The following is a 24,020-nucleotide window of genomic DNA, read 5'->3' as shown; positions in this document are numbered from 1 at the left end:
TGAGCAGAGAGTGGATTTATCTCATTTTCCTACCTTTGAGAGTGAGATGACCGGCTGTGTGCTGAGGAGGGGTTTGAGGGGACCGGCATTTGTTTGCGGTGTGCTGATACGAGGAGAAACGTAGGATCTGGGCGATGATGCGTCTGACGTTAACGACATTGGTGACTGGTTCGACTGCTGAGCTGCTAAAGACAAAAAAAAAAAAAAAAGAGGACGATATGAACATCAAATTAAAATTTTGTTTTTTGTTCTAGCTGTTGCAACACACAACAGATATTCTCATCATTTGCAATGCTCTCCAAACGTTTCTCTTACCTTGGCTGGAGAGTTGAGCTGCTTGAGAGAGAATAGTAGTAATATTGAAAGCTGATGGTCCAGCAGTGAGTATCTTATGAAGCATCGACTGTAATGACGCTTGTGTGACAGCAGCTGTCAAAACTAAACAAGAGAAAAGGACAAAACCCAACCCCAAGCACAGAATAATTAGGACCTGTATTGCTTTCTGACACAGAGGATTTGTGTACGCACCATACATTACAGAAAGAAATCCAATGCACAAGGCAGTAATTGTTTATGTATATAATTTTGAGGGTCAGAATAGAAAGGTGATGGGTGCTAGTGTTGTATCGGTCGCGAACGATTCGATTTTTGAACGAATTGTTTGGGTGAACGAGACCGAACTAATCACCATCTGCACTGATTCGTTCTATGAAGTTGGTGGCGCTTGTTCGCTGCGTGGGAGGGCGTTGAGCAAGCGGCAGCGTCTTCTGACATCGCACACGACCAATCAGACGCCAGCCTTATCGCGGGCAGGGGAGGGAGCGGAAACAGAATCAAGGCGTCTGTCACTCATTTCCACGTGTGGCCAATAAGCAGCCAGCGTGCAGGCAGAGGGGAAAGACTGAGTTTTGTCACTTCCCGTTCAGTGATTCGGTCCTCCGGTGCCTGACTTAGCTTGCTGCTAACTTGACTTTCCAGTAATGACTATGCGGTGAACGAGTCATAAAATGAAAGGAAATGACTTTGTCACATATTTGTTAACGTGGAGCCTATCAAATGCTGCTCAAACAGACAAAACACCACACAAATCTAGCGAGCATGGTTTAGTGTACTACTTTTCTCAACAGACTGACAACATACTATCAAATTTGCAGTAGTTAAAACACGGGTAGCTAAAAATAAATAAATAAAAAAACACGGGTAGCTACGAGGCAAGCAAAAGTGAGCTGCGGTCGCGTGACGGCACTCACGGCAGTGAAGGGGGCAGAGAACTGTCACTATATGGAGGCTTCATGGCAGCGTTATTTACCTCATATGCGCACAGAAAAAATATTTAGTATTATCACCATAATACTGATTTGCAATGAAACTGTATATACATGTCAATTTTTTCCAACTGTTTTATTTTTTTTTTTTTTTTTCGTGTCAGCGTGTCGGGTGTTGATTTGCCAAATTATGTCCATCCGTCCATCATGTGCTACTCAAAAACAACGCACGCGGACACGGGAGATGTTGCAATATGTCTACATTTTTCTTAACAGACTAATGAGAGTAGAAAGGCAACATCGTAAAGAGCAAACAATTATTTCTCGTCAGCGTTTGACAATCTGAGATGAAGGGGCGACAGGGGAGCTGACCGGATTATTTTATTTGTTAATAGCAGTGCAAAAATTCAATACGATCATCTTAATACTGATTTGCAATTAAACTGTCGAATATCAAAATGTAGTATTGTTTTTATTTCAGAGCAGCACATTTGACAGCTAGCTATTTACACTTCAGTTTTAACAACAGTGACCTAAAATAATAGTGATGAGCATAAAAACAAAAATACAACAGAGCGAAAGGTAAATATGATGTGTTGGTCGTTCCATATTTAGAAATTAAACTTTCAATTTATTTTTATTTTCGTGACAGCAAGCATGCTGCGTTGGCTGGTAGCATATGTGATCAAGATCATGCTAAAGAAAGTCCGTGTGCCCCCGACCCCAAACCCCCACTCCCCCCACAAAAGGAAAATGTTTAACCGGGTCCTAAATCGAAATGCAAGCACGAGCCATGACTTTGAGCCCATAGAACTAGGACAGACGACGCGAAAGTTCTCCCTCGCTTTTGCAGCAGCAGGAGGGAGACGAGGCTGTCTGTGAAAGCAGAATGATACCGCCTGTCACTCATTTCTGAAACTACGACGAGTGGTGCCTGTGTGCAAGAGAGGGAGGGACCAAGCAATGTCACTTCCCGTTCAGTTATACTGCGAAGCGGTCTTTGGTGATTCGTTCGGCAACGTCACTTCCCGTTCAGTAACCGAACGATTCGTTTGGGCGGGGTGGAAGATGAGGGGGGCGAACGATTCGTTGAACGATTTGTTTGAACGAATCTTTTTACTGAACGAACCGGAATGGATTCGTTTACTCAAGTGAACGACAGATCCCGTCACTAATGGTTGCTAAAATAAACCTCACCACAAGATATCCTCCAGACACTTTTTGTGTTAGATGGTATATTTATGTATTATATAGGCACGGTTTTGCACTATTTTGTATAGCTGTTCTACTGTATGTAACCTGTTTTGACCATAGTATGTATATATGCCAAAAATGCCTTTAATAATACTTGCTGCTTCTGTTGAATGATCAAATATAAAACTATTGAGTCTTTTTTTTCTGTTGAATGTCCATCCTAACAAGTTGATTGAATATTATCAAGGGTCAAAACAGTTCGCTGAGCATGTTTGGTTGTCAATATGACATTACTATTACAAATTTTGGATTTTTTTTTTTTTGTCTTTATTGGTCAGAGTGAAGAAAACAACATTTTGCACATGAAGGTTATGTTGTCCTGAAAAACACTGACCCAACCAAGCCATTCTTTCTTAAATAAAAATGAGAAAGAATAGAGATATAAAGGCTACATAAAAGAAGAGGTGTCCCGACAAGTTGACATAGTCAACGTCATCGATGACGTAAATGCGTCGACGAGCACAACATCCCATTGACAGTTAATGAAGGGTTAAAAAAAATATGCGTGCGTGGAAAGTTGAGAATCGCAGATGCTCGGTGTGCAACAGGGAAACGTGGCACAAAGCGAAAAGAGCTCACCAGAGTGGCCAAAACATTGACTTATTTCAACGAAACAAAGGAGGGTACACTGCTGTGTCTTGTCTCTTAAATGCCAAGCTTGGCTGCATGTCGACTGTGAATGAACACCTAAAGCGTCGTCACCTAGTTGTACAACAACAACAGCAGTTGAGAAAACAAGCTGGCAGATTGTAAGTCAATCTAACAAACTAACTAACAAACAAACAACATTTTTTTATTGAAGTTGCTAAGCCTGTCGCGATATGCAATAAGTCCATTTATCACACGGTAAATAAAAATCAGGGTGGTAATTTTCACAGCTGCGTTTTATTGCCGAGTGCGTGCGTGCATACATTTGTGCGTGCGTGTACATGTGCGTGTTGATGGCATATGAGACTCCAGCTATTTTCACAGATGTTTTATTGGTCATCAACACGCCGTAGAATTAAAGTTCAGACATACAAAATAAGGAAACACATCTATATTAAACACCGTAAACGTTAGCATTGCTACATTGAGGCTAATGGGGAAAAAAGCCAGCCTACTTTAGCCTGCTATAAAACATTGGCGGTCTTCTCCAAAACGCAAACTTGCGGTTAAAAGGTGACACTTCAAACATGAAAATTGCTGGTTAACAGCATTTTCAAATGAAAAAAAAAACGAAAAAAATATGACTGACACCACACGCAATGACGAAATGTGTTTTTTTTTTTTTTTTTTTGCGGCATGTAAAACTTCCAGTTAGCAGTTTAGCGAATTGGGATTAGTCGACTAATCGTAAAAGTATTTGGCTGACTAATCGGGACAAAATAGTCGTTTGGGACAGCTCTACATAAAAGGTATGCAAAATCTGACAAAACGACCCCGGACCTTAAAGATTTAAGTTCCAGTGAAATAAAGTTTAAATGCTCCACCATGCAAAAAATATTTGGTAAAGTCCGAGCTCAAACTATGACGTTGACGATGAACTTGCCAACAAAAGCATGACATAAATTGAAGAGCTTACGCACCTTCGTTAATTTTTGCCATGTCCACACTGGCATTATTAAGTTGGAGGGCAGTCTGAAGTGCTGGAAGAAGCTGGCGTAACAAAGTAGGATCTTGGAGAAGCGGCGGGGCTGGTGACTGCAACACTGGGGATACAGGGACTGTGGAGGATGATGATGTGCCTGGGGTGCCCGATGAGGGATTTAAACTCCCCGACCCAGAAGATGACGACTGGGTCACATGAGTTGTTGTGGACTTCTCGGCCTGTGCTGACTCTGGAACAGAAAGGTATAGTAACTTCTTGGTTCAGATAATGTCCTGTTTAAATATCCATTCTAAATCACCAGCCATCAATTCATTCACGGTGTTACGCTAATAGCATTTTCTCAAAAAATTTAGTAAAAACTGAAAAATCAAACACTTGACCTGCGACAATGTGTTGTTTGAGACCTAAGAAAATCTTTTGAGACATTGGGATAGCTTGTGATGTTTGAACTCTGTAAGCAAGTACTGTAATGACGCCGCTCCAACACATTTGTGTGTGAAATATAACTGATTCGGGAGTGGGGAGGATTCTGCATTATAATTAAGTCACTAGAAAAAGTAAAGGTCATAAAAATTCAAATATTTATGGAATTTAAAGGCCGAGTTATGCTTCCGCGTCAGACCTGCGCCGTCAAGGAAGACCCGATTTACGACCCTGCGCCGTAGCCTGACGTGTTCCTATTGATTTTTCAAACCCTAGCGTCACGTCAACGCGTATGACATGGCGGAAATGGACTGTGATTGGGCCGCTCAGACTGTTGTTTCCGGTTCAGCTTGAAATCACTGCCAGTGTAAAACATTTTCTACATGCAAAAATGGACCAAGCCGACAGGAGTATCATCGAAGAGATAAGTCTCGTCAAGACATCATAAAGATTGCCAAATGGCAAGGTCAGTGATTGAATAAAAAAATGGAAGAACCACAGAGACGTGTGTGTTCGGAATCGAATGGCCACACGAAGTGGTCGGCCAAAAACTGCCAGCTTTTTATCACTTTATGTCGTATTTTTGGTTGGTGCACTTCATCATTTATCGTGTACAAATGTTTACTGCGAGTCTGTGACTTATTTATGTGTCACACTTAAAGTATATGAAGAATAAAGCACAGGTTTGGTGTCAAAAGAGTTGTTTTGATGTTTAATTTTCAACAACAGACAGTTCACACACACGATACATTATCACTGATTGAGAGCGCCTCGGTGCTTTTATCATAACGTTAAAATCAAGGCCTCCAACGCAGTTTGGGAAGTTCCATAGACGTCAGAAATCTGCTATGGCTTCCCACTGGTTGATTCGGCATCGATCGGGTCCGATCACATCATTTTCAAAGTATCGGAATCGGCAAAAAAATATTGGCCATGCCTTTTTTAATATATATACATATATATATATTTTTTAATTAAATAATTTTCTAATGGTATTTAAAGTTACAGACATAATATGGCAAGGCAAGGCAAATTTATTTATATAGCACAATTCAACACAAGGCAATTCAAAGTGCTTTACATCACATGAAGATCATAAAAATCACATTTAAATCAACACAACGTAAAAACCAAGACAAAAGATCGCATTTAATCACAGAATTAAAAATAATAAATAAATAAATAAATAAAAAATAAAAATAAAACAAAAACTACTACTAATAATAATAATTGAAATCAGCAATGGAGATAAGCACAAGAGGAATAGAAAGCAGGTAGATTGAAATATATAGATAGTTATGGATATGCAGTTCTAAACAAAAGCGTTTTTAGCCCTGATTTAAATGAGCTAACAGTTTGAGCATACTTCAGACGTTCGGGTAACTTGTTCCAGAGGTGAGGAGCATAATAACTAAATGCTGTCTCACCCTGCTTGGTTCTTGTTCTTGGAACATGCAGAAGACCGGTTCCAGACGACCTTAGGGGTCTAGATGTCTCATAGGAATCTAACAAGTCAAGCATGTATTTTGGTCCAAGGCCATGAAGTGTTTTGTAGACTAGCAGCAGTATTTTTATAGTCTATCCTTTGACTCACTGGAAGCCAGTGTAGCGATTTCAAAACCGGTGTAATGTGGTCCAGCTTCCTTGTATTTGTGAGGACTCTGGCTGCAGCATTCTGTACTAATTGCAGCTTCCTGACTGATTTTTTTATCAAGACCTGTAAATATACCGTTGCAATAGTCCAATCTGCTGAAAATGAATGCATGCATAAGCTTTTCCATGTCTTGTTGAGTCAGAAGCCCCTTAATTCTGGTTATATTTTTTAGGTGGTAATAAGCAGATTTAGTGACGGACTTTAGACGGCTATCAAATTTTAGGTCTGAGTCAATAATTACGCCAAGGTTTCTGACTTGATTTGTAGCTGTAAGTGACATTGTGCTAAGTTGGCTGCTTATAAACAAATACGTTACACTCATCCAGAGTCTTTAGTTTAGGCTAAAGGTAGGGTTATCAACTTTATCCCGATAACGGCGGTAATTAATTAAAAAAAAAAAAAGTATCATAAAATATTTAAAATATTTAACGCAATTAATGCATGCGCTGCACGACCCACTCATGCATTGTCGCGCTCAATCTGTAATGGCGCCGTTTTACCTATATAGAGAGATAAAAGGCAGCGTAAAATGAGTAGAGTGAATTTCGGCAGCCTTTGGAGCCTTTTTTTAATTGGCTAAAGCCTTACATTCCCTCTCCCTACGATTAGAAATATCATGTGAAGCAATGTGGGGAAGCAAGGTAGCAATTGATCCCTTTCTTAACACCTTATTTTATTTCTCAACGCAGAGAAGACATATCAATTGTTAGCACTACGCACAGTCATGGTTCCACTTCCCATCATGCATTTGGGCATGGCTACAGTATCATTTACTGAAAGCTCAACAAATACACTAGATGGCAATATTTAGTCACAATATACAAAGTCACAAGTCTATCCGTGGATCCCTCTCACAGCAAGAATGTTAATAATGTAAATGCCATCTTGAGGATTTATTGTCATAATAAACAAATTTAGTACTTATGTACTGTATGTTGAATGTATATATTCGTCCGAGTTTTATTCATTTTTTTCTTAATGCATTGCCAAAATGTATATGATCGGGAAAAATTATCGGGAATGATTGGAATTGAATCGGGAGCATAAAAAAAAAGCAATCGGATCGGGAAATATCGGGATCGGCAGATACTCAAACTAAAACGATCGGGATCGGATCGGGAGCAAAAAAACATGATCGGAACAACCCTAATCAACAGTTATTCAATGTTGATGAGCTGAAGAACCACATTCAAGCGTTCCATCTGGCATTGTTATTTTTTCTCCGTTAAACTAGACAAGAGGAAGTCAACAAGCATGCCCCAAAACCGTACAAACATAACGCAACACCCTTCTAGTGGCTTGGCGGTGAATTACAGAGCAACGCGTCACCTGGCCGGAGAACCATCGAATGACGCCGTAGTCGTTGCGCCGTCACCGCAACGCGGGAGCATAACTCAGGCTTAAGACATTTCATTCAACAATATCTGGGTTAACACCATCTTCATTTAAACCAGAGCTGTCCAAGTCAACACCAAGTTAGAAACAGTTGGATTCACCAAGTATGTCAAAAGGAACCTAACAAGACCGAAACACAGTGTTGTTATGGCGGAAGCTCCCCAAAACATTTTCATCCTTTCACTTCTGTACCACTTCACAATGGATTTAAAATGAATCGCCGATATTTAAAGCAGCTCTTATTAAAGTGCAAAATAAACACAACAAAATAAACACTGTTTTCACATTTTCTTAAATTCACAAAAATAAACAACACACCCTATTTTGTAGGGATCGGCTGAGGTAACAAGTTAAAATCAGGTAGCACTCACCAGCTGGCAACTTTGGTAACTTTTCATTTTTGAAAATAAAAATAAGATATCATTTTCAATGTTGGATTACACTAGGTATGTTCCGATCCGATCACATGAACGGAAATCGGGCCGATGACGCCATTTTTCAGAGGATCGGAATCGGGTGAAAAGGATCGGGTTTTTAATTTTAAAAAATATATATTTATGACATTATTATTAAAATTAGTAAAACTTAGGCTCTGTAGCTCTACGATTAAAGGCACAAATGTGTTAACTATCGCTTAGTCAATCTTTGTTGTCGAGAGGCTGTTCTCGGCAGAGTAAGCGTCAAAACGTGAGTGAATTTGCGTGAACACACTCATATGAATTACGGTACTGTATATGGATGCTAAAGTGAGTGATTAAAACATGGCGTTAAAGGTGATGCAATGAAAAATGTGGGTGTGCCTTTATTTTGTGCTGATGCACCTTAATAAAAAAGTTAGGTGCACCAGTGCAGCCAATGCAAAAAGTAGGTGTGGAGCCTTTGCAATATATATATTGTTCCCAATATCGTTCAGGCCTAATAAGATATATATTTTTACTTTTAAGGGCTAAAAAGTAACAAATTAATCCAGTATTACAAAGATACAAAAACATACATTTTATATTCCGGAACGCTGCCGGAAAACGCAGAAGAGGGAGTACTATAAAAAGTACAGGACTAACATGTTTGGAACCTTTGTTAAAATTTTTTAAAAAATTGGTATCGGATCGGGACACTATCGGCAGATTCTCAAAAACAGGTGACACGGCCTCAAAAATATGCAACTGTACATCCCTCGATTACACACAGTTAACTGTAAACCATTACCAGTGAACAAATACCCCCACATAAGATATATTTTCATATTGGCTAAAATAAAATAAAAAGTTCAAGTAGCTCCAAAACTAAAAAAAGCATCTTTTGATATAGTGCAGAGTTGCATTAGTTTTTACTTTCACTTTTCATGTTCTGTTGTTGGTGTCAGCTTTGTCGGACAGAAGGTACGTTGTGTTGCACAGGTTCTAAAATAAATAAAAACCCGGCGAAGCAGGCGATTTCTTTGTCAATGTTCCAATAATTGTCATCTTATAAAGACTGGCGAACAGAGGCCTGAGGAGGGCCGTCGAGATCGTAGACATTCTACGGCCGTATTGTCGAGCCACTTCACGGACGCCCACACCACGCTCATATTTTTTAATCATTTCCATCTTTTCAATGGTAAGCGTCACCTTTTTTCACCACCTCCGCTAACATTCTTGGAACCCATGTTGATTTCTCTCACCAGAAAATCCGCAGTGCGTCCGTCTTGCGGGAAAACAAACTGTGGTGCTATCATAAATCGACGTATTTCAAGCATGTCCTCAGATGTAGGAAAAAATATGACGAGTCAAATGTTATGTCCGATGTCTAAAAGATCATGTGTTGAGCTTGTATGTCGAGGTACCACAGTATACATAAATTCACATAGTTTGATATCTTAATTTTGAAAATGCCATTGCCTGGATCAGTAACAGATTTCAATTAGGTTTAGCAGTTAACTATGCCAGTGTGTGAATGAATAGCATCTCGGGACCGTACATACAACTCATTCACAAAAAGAAACCCATTTGAAGCAACAAGGTATAATTTCTTTTGGGAATGCATTCTTTGAAAAACAATACTTGATTGGGATTTATCATGAAAAGACCACAATAATGGTATCATGTTGAATGACCACAAAAAGCTGAGGAAAACTAGAGTTGTTCATGTAGCTCTTACTTGTTGCTGAAAATGCAGGAGGCACCGATGTCTGCATTGCCTCCCTTCTATAGTCTCTGTCCTTGGGGAAACTGTTGACGAGTGCAGTCTGTTTTGTTGCCTCTTTTTGTCGCTGTTCTCTAACAAGTAAAAGTGTGTACACGTTCATGTTATTGAAACGACAGACTATATATATAAACAACATCTACAATAGCAGGTTCATTTGAAAACGGATTATTGCTACCTCTCCAGCCATTCTTTGGGTTTCTCCCACTGGGACACCTCTGTTCGGCAGTTGTAATAGTATTTCTTCCCAGATGAGCTGATGTGCTCAGACCAGTCATCACCTGGTTCGTGAGTCTGACAAAAAAAATATGAGTGCAATTAAAGATGAGAAAGGGTCTGATGCAAGAGGTTGCAATTTCATTTGTAATACAGGCAAAGCTGGGCAGTTTTGGCGGATGCTTTTTGAAGTAAAGTATGGGTTTATATGAGGTTTGGAATAAATACTGTGCACCCCTTTTACAGGGCTCTTGCACCATTGTGAAAGTCAAATTCAATGCTTAAAACCTTAAAATATAATTAGGATCAAAACATGTCGCAACAATTTCTGATGAAAAAACTAATTTGATTTTACTGTAAACTAGGGATGGGAACCTGTGGGTACCTCACGATATGATATGCGATACAAGGCTCACGAAAACGATCTCACAATATGGCGATACAACAATTATAGATATATTGGTCAGGAATTCATTCTAAAATACACAATAAATTTTTGGTCACTTCCTTTGCGTAATTCTGGGTCATTTCCTGTTGATTTTGGGGCATTTACAGATCACTTCCTGTCGATTTTGGGTTACTGAATCGAAAGTGACTTGGGAATGTCCACAAATGACTAAAAAGTGACACAAAATCAAGAGGAAGTGACATGTAAATGCCCTAAAATGCACATGAAGTTACCTAAAAATGCTCCCATAACTGAGAAGACTGGCTGTGAATGCTCTGCTCTGTGAATTTTTTGGGTGGCGACCTGTTAGTTTCCTATTTTTTTCTCCACACACTGAAACCTATTGAAAACGTTATATCTCAGGCTGTCAAACGATTGAAGTTTTTAATCGAGTTAATCACAGCTTAAAAATGAATTAATCGTAATTAATCGCAATTCAAACCATTTATAAAATATGCCATATTTTTCTGTAAATTATTGTTGGAATGGAAAGATAAGACACAAGACGGATATATACATTCAACATACTGTTCATAAGTACTGTATTTGTTTATTGTAACAATAAATGAACAAGATGGCATTAACATGATTAACATTCTGTTAAAGCGATCCATGGATAGAAAGACATAGTTCTTAAAAGATAAATGTTAGCACAAGTTATAGAAATTTTATATTAAAAGCCCTCTTAATGTTTTCGTTTTAATAAATTTTGTAAAATTTTCAATCAAAAAATAAACTAGTAGCTCGCCATTGTTGATGTCAATAATAATTATGGTGCTGAAGCCTAAAACCAATAAAATCAGTCGCACCCAAGTGTCAGCAGAGGGCGGAAAAACACCAAAAAACACAAGTAACAAGTCGAAATGACACTGCTGTAATTTTAATCTGAGCGGGGCATGTGCGTTAAATGCGTCAAATATTTTAACGTGATTAATTCAAAAAATTTATTAACCCCCGTTAACGCGATAATTTTGACAGCCCTAGTTATATCAATTCTTGGCGTCAGCATATCGATAAACTTTTGGGATACAAAATGTCGCGATACATAACCATTTCAATATATTGTCACACCCCTACTGTAAACAAAGAGCTGCGACCACAGACTGCTGGTGTTTTTTCCCTCTCATATGTGACTCGACGGCTTTTGACTCCCATTGCCTGTTACAAAGTCTTATTGCAAGACTTTGCACATGGCACTGTTATTTTCACCAGGAGCCAACCACTTTTTAAAAAACATCTTCCATCTATTTTTATTTTTGCATTTTTTTATGCATTTTCTTGCTCACCTCTACAACTGGAAATAACCAGGAAATGGCGTCATGGCGTGACTCAAGTCGCTGACATACGTTGAGGTTGCGGATGACATACCGTATAACAAATGTTAATCCCAAACTGTCATATTTAGTGCACGGTCATGAATAAAACAGATACACTTGAGAGGTTTTACAGCAGACTGCAGTGATTTCCCTGGCATTAAACGCATTGTCTAGAAATGCCGATTGCAATTTTCCATGAAATTTAAAGCAATTTAAGACCTTGACTATTCGGATTTTGAATTGAAGACATTTTAAGGACCCGCGGGAGCTCTGTTTTAATCAAGACCAGGAGAGATGCATCTTATCAAATCTTAATTGTAAAATTGGTGTCTAAACTCGAGTTAAAATAAGAAATAAGCTTCAAAACATAGGCAACAGATGCAAAAGCAAACAGTATTAACAAAGGATTGACTTCACAAGTCAATGAAAAACAATTTACCCCATTTTATATTACCATCGACAAGTGTTCTTTTAGTTAACAACGACAATAACAAAAATATTTGGACGACAAACAATTTCTTCATCACGATGACGTTGTGAGCTGAAAACGTAGCTTTGGAGACTAGAACATAACGGGACGGATGCAAATTTTTGTCTCACGAGACGAAAATGCGACAGCGTTTCTGTCATATGTTCACAATGCGTGCCCTCTACATACTAGTCCTTCTCAAAAAATTAGCGTATTGTGATAAAGTTCATTATTTTCTGTAATGTACTGATAAACATTACTTTTATATATTTTAGATTCATTACAAACAACTGAAGTAGTTCAAGCCTTTTATTGTTTTAATATTGATGATTTTGGCAAAAAAGTCAAGAAAAAACAAAAATCCCCAAATTAGCATATCACGAAAAGGTACTCTAAAGAAGCTCCTAACCTAATCATCTGAATCAACAAATTAACTCAAAACCCCTGCGTAAGATTCCTGAGGCTTTTAAAAACTCACAGCCTGGTTCATTTACTCAAAACCGCAATCATGGGCAAGACTGCCGACCTGACTGCTGTCCAGAAGGCCATCATTGACACCCTCAAGCAAGGTGCTAAGACACAGAAAGAAATTCTTGAGCGAATAGACTGTTCCCAGAGTGCTGTATCAAGGCACCTCAGTGGGAAGTCAGCGGGAAGGAAAAAGTATGGCAGGAAATGCTGCGCAACCAGAAGAGGTGACCGCACCCTGAGAAAGATTGTGGAGAATGGCCGATTCCAGACCTTGGGGGACCTGCAGAAACACTGGTCTGAGTCTGGAGTACAAACATCCAGAGCCTCGGTGCACACCAGAGCCTCGGTGCAAAGGCGTGTGCTGGAAATGGGCTACAGGTGCCGCATTCCCCAGGTCAAGCCACTTTTGAACCTTAAACAGCGGCAGAAGCATCTGACCTGGGCTACAGAGAAGCAGCACTGGACTGTTGCTCAGTGGCCCAAAGTACTTTTTTCAGATGAAAGCAAATTTTGCATGTCATTCGGAAATCAAGGTGCCAGAGTTTGGAGGAAGACTGGGGAGAAGGAAATGCCACAATGCCTGAAGTCCAGTGTCAAGTACTCACAGTCAGTGATGGTCTGGGGTGCCATGTCAGCTACTGTTGTTGGTCTACTGTGTTTTATCAAAAGCAGGATCAATGCAGCTAGCCATCAGGAAATTTTGGAGCACTTCATGCTTCCATCTGCTTAAAAGCTTTATGGAGAAGATTTCATTTTTCAGCACGACCTGGCACCTGCTCACAGTACCAAAACCACTGGTAAATGGTTTACTGACAATGGCATTACTGTGCTCAATTGGCCTGCCAACTCTCCTGACCTGAAACCCACAGAGAATCTGTGGGATATTGTGAAGAGGACATTGAGAGACACCAGATCCAACACTGTGGATGAGCTTAAGGCTGCTATCGAAGCATCCTGGGCTTCCATAACACCACAGCAGTGCCACAGGCTGATTGCCTCCATACCACGCCGCATTGAAGCAGTCATTTCTGCAAAAGGATTCCCGACCAAGTATTGAGTGCATAGCTGGTCGGATGAAATATGCTAATTTTTTTTAGATAAGGAAAACCAAAAGTCCCTGACTTTTTTGCCAAAATCATCAATATTAAAACAATAAAAGGCTTGAACTACTTCAGTTGTGTGTAATGAATCTAAAATATATGAAAGTCTAATGTTTATCAGTACATTACAGAAAACAATGAACTTTATCACAATATGCTAATTTTTTTAGAAGGACTAGTATTATACGTGGAGTACATCGGCTTGCATCGTGGCAGTTGCTTCCCCGGCAAACAAGCTCTCCTGCCCGCAGCAGGGGAACGACTAGCTGTAACCCGCTCGCCGCTGGGGGAGTTACCGATCAGTGAATACAATCGACAACCCCGCTGCCGTGTGACATGATACGGGGTTGTTTTGTGTGATTTTTCACTTCTAAGGGCGAGAATAAGACTATGAAACGCGGCTCGATTAGGGCTACCATATCGGCTACCTGTCACGCCTCCTGGTTTGTTTAAGTTCTCCGACGCCGGGGCAGGGACATGACAAAAGCTGGACGAACTCCAGTGGCATAAACTATCGTTCAGGAGGTGCAAGAAGTCGATAGTTTTGACCACTATGGAGTAGTTTTGCCATGTCGTACTAAATAAATGCATTTTGAATATTTGATATTCCATTTAGCTCAAGACTTATTTGTCACGAGCAAACAATTTATTTAGCAATTGGGGAAAAAAATACTTAGATAAAAAGAATATCCCGTAAAAATATTGGAGCAGAGAGATTGAAACAATGACATTTTGCTGCTCTCTTCGTCACACGTCCTGATTCTGAATAATTCCCCCTCAATGAGCTGAATTCTAAATCAGATGAGCTCGTGACCCTGCCTACGTCATCCTACAGCTGTGGATGCTAGAGCGCTATAATGCCAGGCAGGGCTAAACGGCAGATTTACAGACTAATTTCTCGTCATATGCGGTTTGCCAAATTGTTGTATATCTTCGAATCGTCTCAAAATATGGTTCAAATTCACACAACGATGCTATTGAAGAGTCTTTTTATGATGTCGCAAGCACTTTAAAGGTCTCTGCTGAGTGATAATCAGATGGTAAATGTAAATCCTAGCGTTAGCGTAGCATTCGCGTTAGCATTAGTTTCAGAATGGCGATGCAAACCCTAACCCTAAAGCAGAGCCACTTGGCTTTTCTGGTCAGTAAGTATAGAGGATGTTAAACGCTCAGTATGCGCTCGTCTGTCTATGTTCATTTGAAATTCTTTGAAACCTTTATCAATTCTTAGAATAAAACTTTCAATTTTACATATGAAAAAATTTTGAGCTACAGTCCACTAAAACTAGACGAAATTTGTAAGAGATTTCGTCGACTAAAACTAGATGGAGACGAATATATGACGATGACTAATTAGTATTTCCGTCCAAAAGACTAAGACAAAAATTAAAAGGGCTGCCAAAAACACCACTGCTATCAACCTCATAGAATTAGAACCAACTGGTAAAAAATATAGTGATACGAATCGAAACGTGAATTTTTATATCGGAAGCCGTAACAGCTAACCACCACCAAGAGAAGAACATGAGAGGGGAACCATGAAAAGGGGCCACACTAAACAGTAGTTATTGTGAAGAACAAAGCAGTTGTATTATTCAGTCACACATGTCAGGCAACTTACTGTGTCAGAGGTTTTGCTGGGGGTTGAATGTGAGTTGGAACTTTGAAGGGTACTGTGGTTGTGAGAATTTTCATGTGGCGAATAACTGGTCCCTGCAACACAACATTGTTTGAAATTAAAAATGATCATGCCTTCATAACAGCTTTTTGTCTAGTTTACTCATTTGACTGGTGAAAAATTCAGCTAAAACTAAATATGATGCTGACATGGTGTTTTGAAAAACACTAACTTCCCCTTGAAGTTGAATCAACTTTAACGTTAAGGCGAATCATCAAGCTAAATGTCATTTGGCAATGACTAACGACAGGAACAACAACAGTGAGTCAAACAAAATGCAGTTACCAGAAAAAAAAAAGAGCTATAAAGGGAGTATCATAATGGCTGATAATAAGTGACACCTACAACTTCACAATTGGTTATTCTCACCCAGGGGTCTGCAACCTTCGGCTCCAGAGCCACATGTGGCTCTTTTGTTTTGCTGTGGCCCTTTGTGACTATAGCAGTTAACTTTTTCAGTGCCATTGAAGAAGCTAGACAACCAATCATTCTTCTTCCGCTGAGTTTATCACTAGTATTTTATTTTTTTCTTATGACTGTGTTCAAGCCCGCCTCCTGCCGAAAAGCAGAGTTCCAGCTAGGCGCTACCGCTAATGCACAGCTTCATCGCTGCCGTCCTACCAGCCTCTCTCCCTCTTTGCTGACGTAACTGCTGCATGAATTCCAATTTAGGAGACTTGAGAATTCAGACCGCAGCCACAATCCGGAAAAATTTGGCCCAGATCAGATTTTTACCACATACGAAAGTGACCTAGATTGGATCTGAAATGGTCTAATTCTATGCGACTTGTCCCGTTCATACAGTCAGGATAATGCCTCACTCGAGTCGGGAAAACGGAAGCCTTAGAGCAGGGTTCACTAAATCCGGACCTCGGTGCCACTTTTCCTGTCGTGTTTTCCATGTCTCCCTCCTCCAACACACCTGAATCAAAATAATCAGGATCATTATCAGGCTTCTGGTGAGGTTGCTGATGACATAATCATTTGATTCAGGTGTGTTAGGGGAGAGAGACGTGGAAAACAAGACAGGAAAAGTGGCACCGAGGTCCAGATTTAGTGAACCCTGCCTTAGAGTATCTAAGTTTGCTGACCCCTGTTCTAAAACATTTGTGTCCATACAAATATCAAATACCTTTTATCAGTTGTGGATTATATAATGTATAAATACGCAGCATATTTTCAATGTTTGAGAAACCAAAACATTGCTTATTTGTCCTTTTCATGCAAATATATCTGCAACTATAAGTAACAAACTGTCAAACATTTAGAAATAGTGTAATTCCCAGTTCTTCCACTGACAGATCAGTGTATTGCCTACTATAGTAGTTACTGAACCACCAGTTACAAATGCTGCATCATGAGTGAGTCAGATGGTTAACCTCATGCAAAAGCAGACATCATTGATATTTTTTTGCCATGCAATCCAGTTTTCAGTCTCAAATTCCTGAGATACAGTTGAACAATATGACTATGCTGTTACCATTAAAAAAAAAAAAAAAAAAAATCGGTATAACACTTGGCTTGATAACATTTATCAAAAGCCAAATGGAGATGACATCTGTGACTTGTATTTCCTTTCTGTCTCCGCTCTCTCTTTATGAGTACTTAGTGTCACAGTGTTGTGAAAAGCCCGAAAAAAAAGATGAAGACGAGTCATTCTCCCACACCACCCAGAAGTGGTAAGTTTGCTTTACTTAACCTTTTAACACCGAACGTTTCGGCAGCGACAAAATTACAAATATCATCTTAGAAGTTTAGGTCCACGCCAATTTTTACTTGAAGTCAATCAACCAAGTAAAACGGGAGATGTCATTTGAGTTCTATAGTTTTATTTGCCTCATAAATAAACATTAAAACGCTGCATTGACCATGTGTTTATGTCCATATTTCCATCATTTCTTGTCCTTTTTCAAAACCGAAAGCACCAAGAAAGACTAAGAAAGGCTCTCAGGAGCCGTTGTGAGTTCACAAATAAAGAACGCCATCAGAAAACTTAATATATTGTCGAGTGATGCGCCATCTAAAGAGGGGGAGGTGAGCAAGCTACTTTGAAACGTGTGAAAGGAATCCAAAACTAAATTTAACGCAAGATAATGAATTATTTCATCAACTCGAGGAAGAGGATGGACCAGATTTGTCATTGTTTCTTCGGATGAGTCGGTGAGTTGGGAAGTGTGACAGGCTGACAGCGCAAACGGCGGAAGAGTGGGTTATTTGACGTAGCTCCGTGTCCTGTTCAAGGGGAAACGAGTGGCATGCCTGAAAAAATTGAACTGGACTGGACTGGACTGAAGACTTTTCGTCGATGTTATATTTAAATCTTTTCCCCAATATCAACTTTTTTTTTTTTTTTTTTTTTTTAAATTGTGTATAGGTGTGTGTTCGAGAAGCTTGATTACAATGTATATACTTTTGATCGGATGATGGGTGCAATACCTAACCTCACAAAGAGATATCCTCCAAACTCTTTTTGTGTTAAATGATATATATGTATTTATATGTATAAATATTTTCACTATTTTGCACTGTTTGTCTCCTGTATATAACCTGTTTTGACCATAGTATATGTAAAGGCCAAAAACGCCTATGACCATGTTCGTGTTGAATTGCCAAATATAAAACTATTCAGTCGTATTTTTTTCTGTTGAATGTTTATCCTAACAAGTTGAATAAATATTATTAAGCTTCAAATAGGTTCGTCTAGGACAGTGGTTCTTAACCTTGCTAAAGATATCGAGTTTCACAGGTGCATTCACCAAACCCTTCGCGATTTCACCATTTCTTTTTTTAGGAATTCAAAACCTACCAAGCTAACATCTAAGTGAATTCAGGCTCAAATTTATTCTGGATTTCTAATTTACTACAAATAATTTTGCCTTTTGCTGTTGATTTTCACGTTCGTAAATGAAATTAAACTCATTTCATTTCATACTGTTCCTTTTTTGTTTTCATGTCTACATTCTCATTTTATTGTCGCATCCTTGCATCAAAAATACTATTTTCATGACGTAAAATAAGGTAATTTAAAAAATAAAAATTATCGATGCAGTTCAAGCCATCTGTAGGTGTGTTTTACATCCACATACCAAGTGCCTGTCAACCTTCCACTGAGCAAACCCATTTCTCCTCCCATTAAATAGAGGGTTAGCATTTGAAAGAAATGGAATAAAGCCTGCAAATTAAGGGAAAACCAGTCCAAAACCTGGTCTAAAATGCTACTTTGCCTAGATTTAGTCAGCATACAAAATCGGGCTCTGCGTTTATTGACCTTCACCGAACCCCTGAGGCTTTTTCACCGAACCCTTACGGTTCGATCAAACCCCAGTTAAGGACCACTGGTCTAACATGTTTGGTTGTCAATGCGACATCAAAATTACAAATTTTGACAAAAGATTTGAGGATTTTTTTGTGTGTCTTTTTGGGTCCAAAATGTTGATTAGCATTGGTCAGTGAAGAAAACAACCGTTTGGACATGAAGGTTATGGTGTCCTGAAAAAAGGGGCCCAACCAGGCCACTGTGAACAATTTTTTCTTTGAAATATAAAGGCAACATCAAAGGCATACAAATTTTGACAAAATAGGCTATGGTGTTAAAGGGTTAATTCAGTACCTGCTTTCCTATTTTACCCTCGCTGAGGCAAACGTTTTGGAGGTGTTTTGCTCTTGCGTACAAGGTTCACTGCACAAGTATTGTGCAAAAACAATATCTTACTAGCTGTCACAAATGTCTATCAAAAGCGAGACCCCAGGTAGGCAATAGGGCTAAAAAGGGCCCTGACATCAGTTCCTCTTCTTTAAAAGCTAGACATGTTTACCTGTATGCCATTCAAAAGAAAAATCCATTTGCAAGGTAGGATGAACTAATATATATCAGTTGAGCTGGGATGCCTCACCATACACAAAAGTATGTTTGACATTGATATATACAATTACTAAATGTTACAGTAATAACTTAGTTAGCAGCTATCGCTTATGCCCAACTTGCATGAGCAGCTGTGTGTGTGTGTCAATACTCGCAGCTGTAGATTTTCTTTGTCACTGTGATTATTTAACTGAAAACCGATACAGTTGGCAAACTAAGGGAGATAAGCAATTAAACATCTTAAACTGCCTCAACAGTTTGCCTCGTGTCTGTTTACCCGGTCTTTTTTTTCATATGGTATAATTTCAAATTTTATGTATGTAGTAGGTACAGTGTATACTGACTGGGGAGGACAATTGGTCTGTTTTTGTTCAGCCTCGTTTTACCCTGCTGTCTGCAGCCATGTCGGCATAGGTTGGACACCAGGGACAAAATTGTATACTTGGATCAAGCTGGGAAGAGGAAATCTTCAATCAGCAAAACGCTGGGTGTGAATAAATCAACCGTAGAAACAATCATTAGAAAATGTGAGTAAAAATGTGCATAAGACAGTTATTTACATATTCTTAATCTAGTTGTAGTCTTGTCAATAGTGACCATCCACAGTTTTTTTTTTTTTTTTTATGTCAGCTGGTGTGACAAAACACTACCACCACTGCTGGTTAAGATGTACTGCAGAGTATATTTCACACTGCTGCTTGTGTGAATCTTTTATTCCTCTAGAGACAAGCAAGAAACAACTCTAGGCTAACTGCTAGGCTGATCTCAATGCGTTTACAAGTTACAGAGGTCGGCAATTTCTCATGGGACAGTACTGTATACATTTTGTGGCATATACAGTAGTATTGAAGTTGCGATGTTGCTGTTTGTGCGCGCTAGGCATGTGCCAATAACCGGTTTCAAGGTATACTGTGGTATGAAGACGTCAAAGTTTCAAAACCGCCAAATTTTTTCGTCCTACCATCCCTAAGTTATTAGCTATTTTTTATGTACCATAAAGAAGGGAGAAATCCCTTGCTTGCAGCTGCAAGGCTCAACTCTCCCCCACTGGTTGTTGCTCAGTGTCAGTGAGTCAGCTGTGCTACACGATGGCTGGAGGAGGTGAAACTCCTGAACTTTTTCCCCCCATGGAAGAAAACGAAATCGCTGGTGTGGGGATAGGAGGGCCAACCAACATTTAAAACATGTTTGCGGAAGGTTGCTGCTGATGAGGCAATACCTCCAATCTGATTTTGCATTTCTAAAAAATTAAAGGTTAGTAAACACTATCATAAACGTTTCGCACCAGCTACGAGAGTTAACTCGAGCATGTTTAGTGTGTCTAGCGATGGTAAAACATGCTGTGTTTTTTTTCTCTCTGGCAACTGTCTGTGTTGAGAAAGAGGGTGTGTGTATAACAGGGGTCTCCAAACCGGTCCTCGAGGCCCGCTGTGGGTCCTGCTTTTTGTTCATACCGATCAAGCACAGACCTTTTAACCAATGTGATTTGTACTAAAACAAGCAGGACCTGACTGCAATCAACTGATTACACATATAAAACACCAGATTGGTGAAAAGGTGTGGTCTTGTTTGGTTGGAGTGAAATCCTGCACCCACTGCGGCCCTATGTGGAATAGTTTGGAGACCACTGGTGTATAATGTAAACATCATACGAGTCTTACACACGTGCTTTTTATGGAAAATAATTCAGTTATTTTCGTTCTGATGATAATAATGTAAAGCTGTGGGTTTACGCTCACCTAAAGGACTGCATTTATATTAATTCTACTTAGAATATTTGTTTTTTAAAATTAATTTGAACTTAACATTATACTTGTGTTCCAATTTGCTAGTATGCTTTGAAAAATAAAAATCCTGTTCAATGGAAAAAAAGTTTGTTTTTTTTTCACCCAGGTATCCCAACACATTTTAGAACTAAGTGCAACACAATGAAACCGTGATATTTTTGCTTGAGGTTATCATACCATCAGAATCTCGCACATGCATACTGTGCGCACGCATGTTTGCGGCTGTCAACTTCTAATTCAAAAATGTTGCTTGTGTTACCTGTAAAATGTGAAAATCGACAGAATTGCGTTGTAGGGGTGAAAAAACGTGACGAAAATGTCCCATTATGATGGTGGAATTGGACCACAGGAATAGCTTTTGCATCACCATTAGGGCTGTCCCAAAACATAATTTATGTCTTTCCATCTGATTTTTTGCCGATAACAATCCAATACCTATATGTTAAGACCATTAAAAGGAATGCAAAAAATATAAGCAACCAATATTACGTATCCTTTCTTTATCGATACAACCAAAGATTATGAACAAAATGTTAAAAAATGCTGCTGCTAACCTTGTCAAATGACCCTGCTATAAATAATGAATCATATTTTATTATATTCAAGGGAGCCCTGCTGGTACCTCCTCGAGAAACGCTTTGTTTACAAATATTACACGATGCTCTTATACTATCATCAGTTTCTAAAGAGAAGTATTCCCACACAGCGGACGTTTTATTTTCATCAGCCAAAAAGCACGACGGAGCTGAAAACACACATGAATACAAATCCGATCTTGAGATCAAATCCTACACACTCCAAAAATAGCTGTATAGGGTGGCAATACAGTGTATCGGACAATACGGAAAAGAATTAACTGAAGAAACACTAATTGTCATAGCTAATGGCGGATCACATAAATCAATCCAATGTGGATGAATATTGAACACTTTTGAAAGTTGTGTTAGTGTATCAAATCAACACCCTCAGAGGTGCTGTGGGGGAGAAGCGTAGGACATGCCTTTTTATCGAGCACGTCAACGCTTTGACATTTCCTCATTGTAATAACCTTTATAAAATTCTTTTAAGTTGCACATGGAAGCATCACAACAAATTACAAAACAGACTTGCCACATTGATCAGATTGGCCTATTGCTACACCATAGCGCATATGGCAGATATATAGTTAACTACATCTCTGTCCCACAGGTTAAGTAAATTAACTTACGTAGGGCACTTTCACACTAGCACTGTTTGGTCCGTTTTAAACGGACCAGTGGCCTGTACTACGAACGGAGTTCAACCTCCCCAGGAGAAATCCAGTTTACCAGCGGGTAAGGGTAACCGGAGTTGACAAAACCTGGTTATCTAGTTTGTGGTCAATTGGTGCTACGATGCTTATTTTGAGGTAGATTAGTCGAACCTGTGCCAACCCAGTCAGAGTTACTGCGCGTTCACATAAACGGGGGCGGAGACCAGAGTCAAACACTACTTGTGACGATGGCACGGGCACCTTACTTCACGGAGGAGGAATGCACGATAATCATGCAGTTATGAGGAATTAAAATCCACCCTCACCGCGAAATCCAACACCGCTTCGGCAAGTAGAGCACGACTGGTCTGTTGGCAGCGAATTTACAGATCGTGTGATTTGTGAATGCGTCAATATGCCAGTTTACTCATGTCCATGAAATGAAATTAAGCCTGCTGTCAGGACAATAAAATAAGATTTGGTACGTTAACTGTAAGAAATAATTTATTGTGCATCACCACACGAAGCAGGATGATTGTATGTTTAGTCCCATTGACTGTATGAATACGTGTGTCATTTTTTATTTTTTAGATTGGGCCTAAAAAAATCCAGCGCGACTCGGCCCGATCAATTAACTTGATTTGCAGGCCCAAGCCCCTCCCCCTGAAATTATAAGTTATATTTTTGAGGACTCAGGAGAAGGAAATGCGGGGATGCCATGCGTGGTTGCGTAAATTAAAGCCAGTCTTTTGTAACGAATTCTCACAGTTAAACAAGACTGTAAGATGCATAATCAACAAACATTTATATCTTTTTATATTTGTGCGTCTGTCCTATCAGTGGATTTGCCATTTATTTTAATCTCTTCAAGTTGGCAGAAAAAAACGTTTAAACAATAAGTTTTCTTATTGTTTAAATAGTCTACATATTTTTATGATTATTATTAATGCATTTACACAACGAAATAACGCTGGAAAAGTTTGTTAAATATATTTCTTGTATGAGAGCAAAACTCCACATTTGTTTACATTCAATTTCAACAATTTGAAGCGTTTCCATACACTCCGAATCGCACGGCATAGTGTTCTAATCCAGATATTCAGCATCACCAATGGAATGCATATATTGTCCCTGGCGAAAGAGCGCAAGGACAGGCACACAATCTACGCGGTTGTGAGGGCCTGACTTCGGCGGGTTACATTAGTGACGTCTGCCTCGATCAGCTGTCACAGGTAACGAATTCCCTCAGCTGAAAATCTCTCTCTCATGGAGAACATCTTCGGGTACACCAGCGGATTCTGGCTGTCTCCAAAACCTGTACCCTCCGAAGAGAGCCCCTCACAATCCGCTTGCCAATGTCATACGGGTCGTCCAGGTACGCTTTCATTGTCAAGAGGACACGTCCGCAGAGGAGTGCTGTTTGAATAGAGCGTGGTTAATCGGAATCCTGGTGTCAGCAAGATCTAACTCTGAGACGACCAGGTTTGACTGTGGCGTGTTGCCATGGCAACACTCCCCGGTTCCAACATAAGACGTTACTAGGCATGTGCCGGTTACCGGTTTACCGAGGTGTGAAAACGTCGCGGTTTCAAAACCACTAAAATTTTCCGTCAGACCGTAGTACGGTATTCGCTATTTTTCATGTGTCAAAAATGCAGCCAGAAGTGGCTTGGCGCGGC

The 24,020-nt window shown here is 39.5% G+C and overlaps 1 protein-coding gene across 4 annotated transcripts in view; it reads right to left on the bottom strand.

The window, feature by feature from the left end:
• waca (WW domain containing adaptor with coiled-coil a) overlaps window positions 1–24,020 on the bottom strand; it is an 87,999-nt gene that overhangs the window by 59,329 nt on the left and 4,650 nt on the right. For 3 of the 4 annotated variants that reach the window (XM_057824516.1, XM_057824518.1, XM_057824519.1), the window contains 6 exons: window positions 15,405–15,496; window positions 9,942–10,057; window positions 9,719–9,837; window positions 4,088–4,339; window positions 316–438; window positions 34–185 (listed from right to left, as the gene is read on the bottom strand). In XM_057824516.1, coding sequence (XP_057680499.1) covers window positions 34–185; window positions 316–438; window positions 4,088–4,339; window positions 9,719–9,837; window positions 9,942–10,057; window positions 15,405–15,496 — 854 coding nt within the window. The remainder of the gene's footprint in view (window positions 1–33; window positions 186–315; window positions 439–4,087; window positions 4,340–9,718; window positions 9,838–9,941; window positions 10,058–15,404; window positions 15,497–24,020) is intronic. The other variant, XM_057824517.1, reaches the window with a different exon arrangement.

This window comes from Corythoichthys intestinalis, chromosome 20 (genome assembly GCF_030265065.1).
Source record: "Corythoichthys intestinalis isolate RoL2023-P3 chromosome 20, ASM3026506v1, whole genome shotgun sequence".
Classification (NCBI taxonomy): Eukaryota; Metazoa; Chordata; class Actinopteri; order Syngnathiformes; family Syngnathidae; genus Corythoichthys; species Corythoichthys intestinalis.
This window is presented reverse-complemented; position numbering and strand designations above follow the sequence as displayed.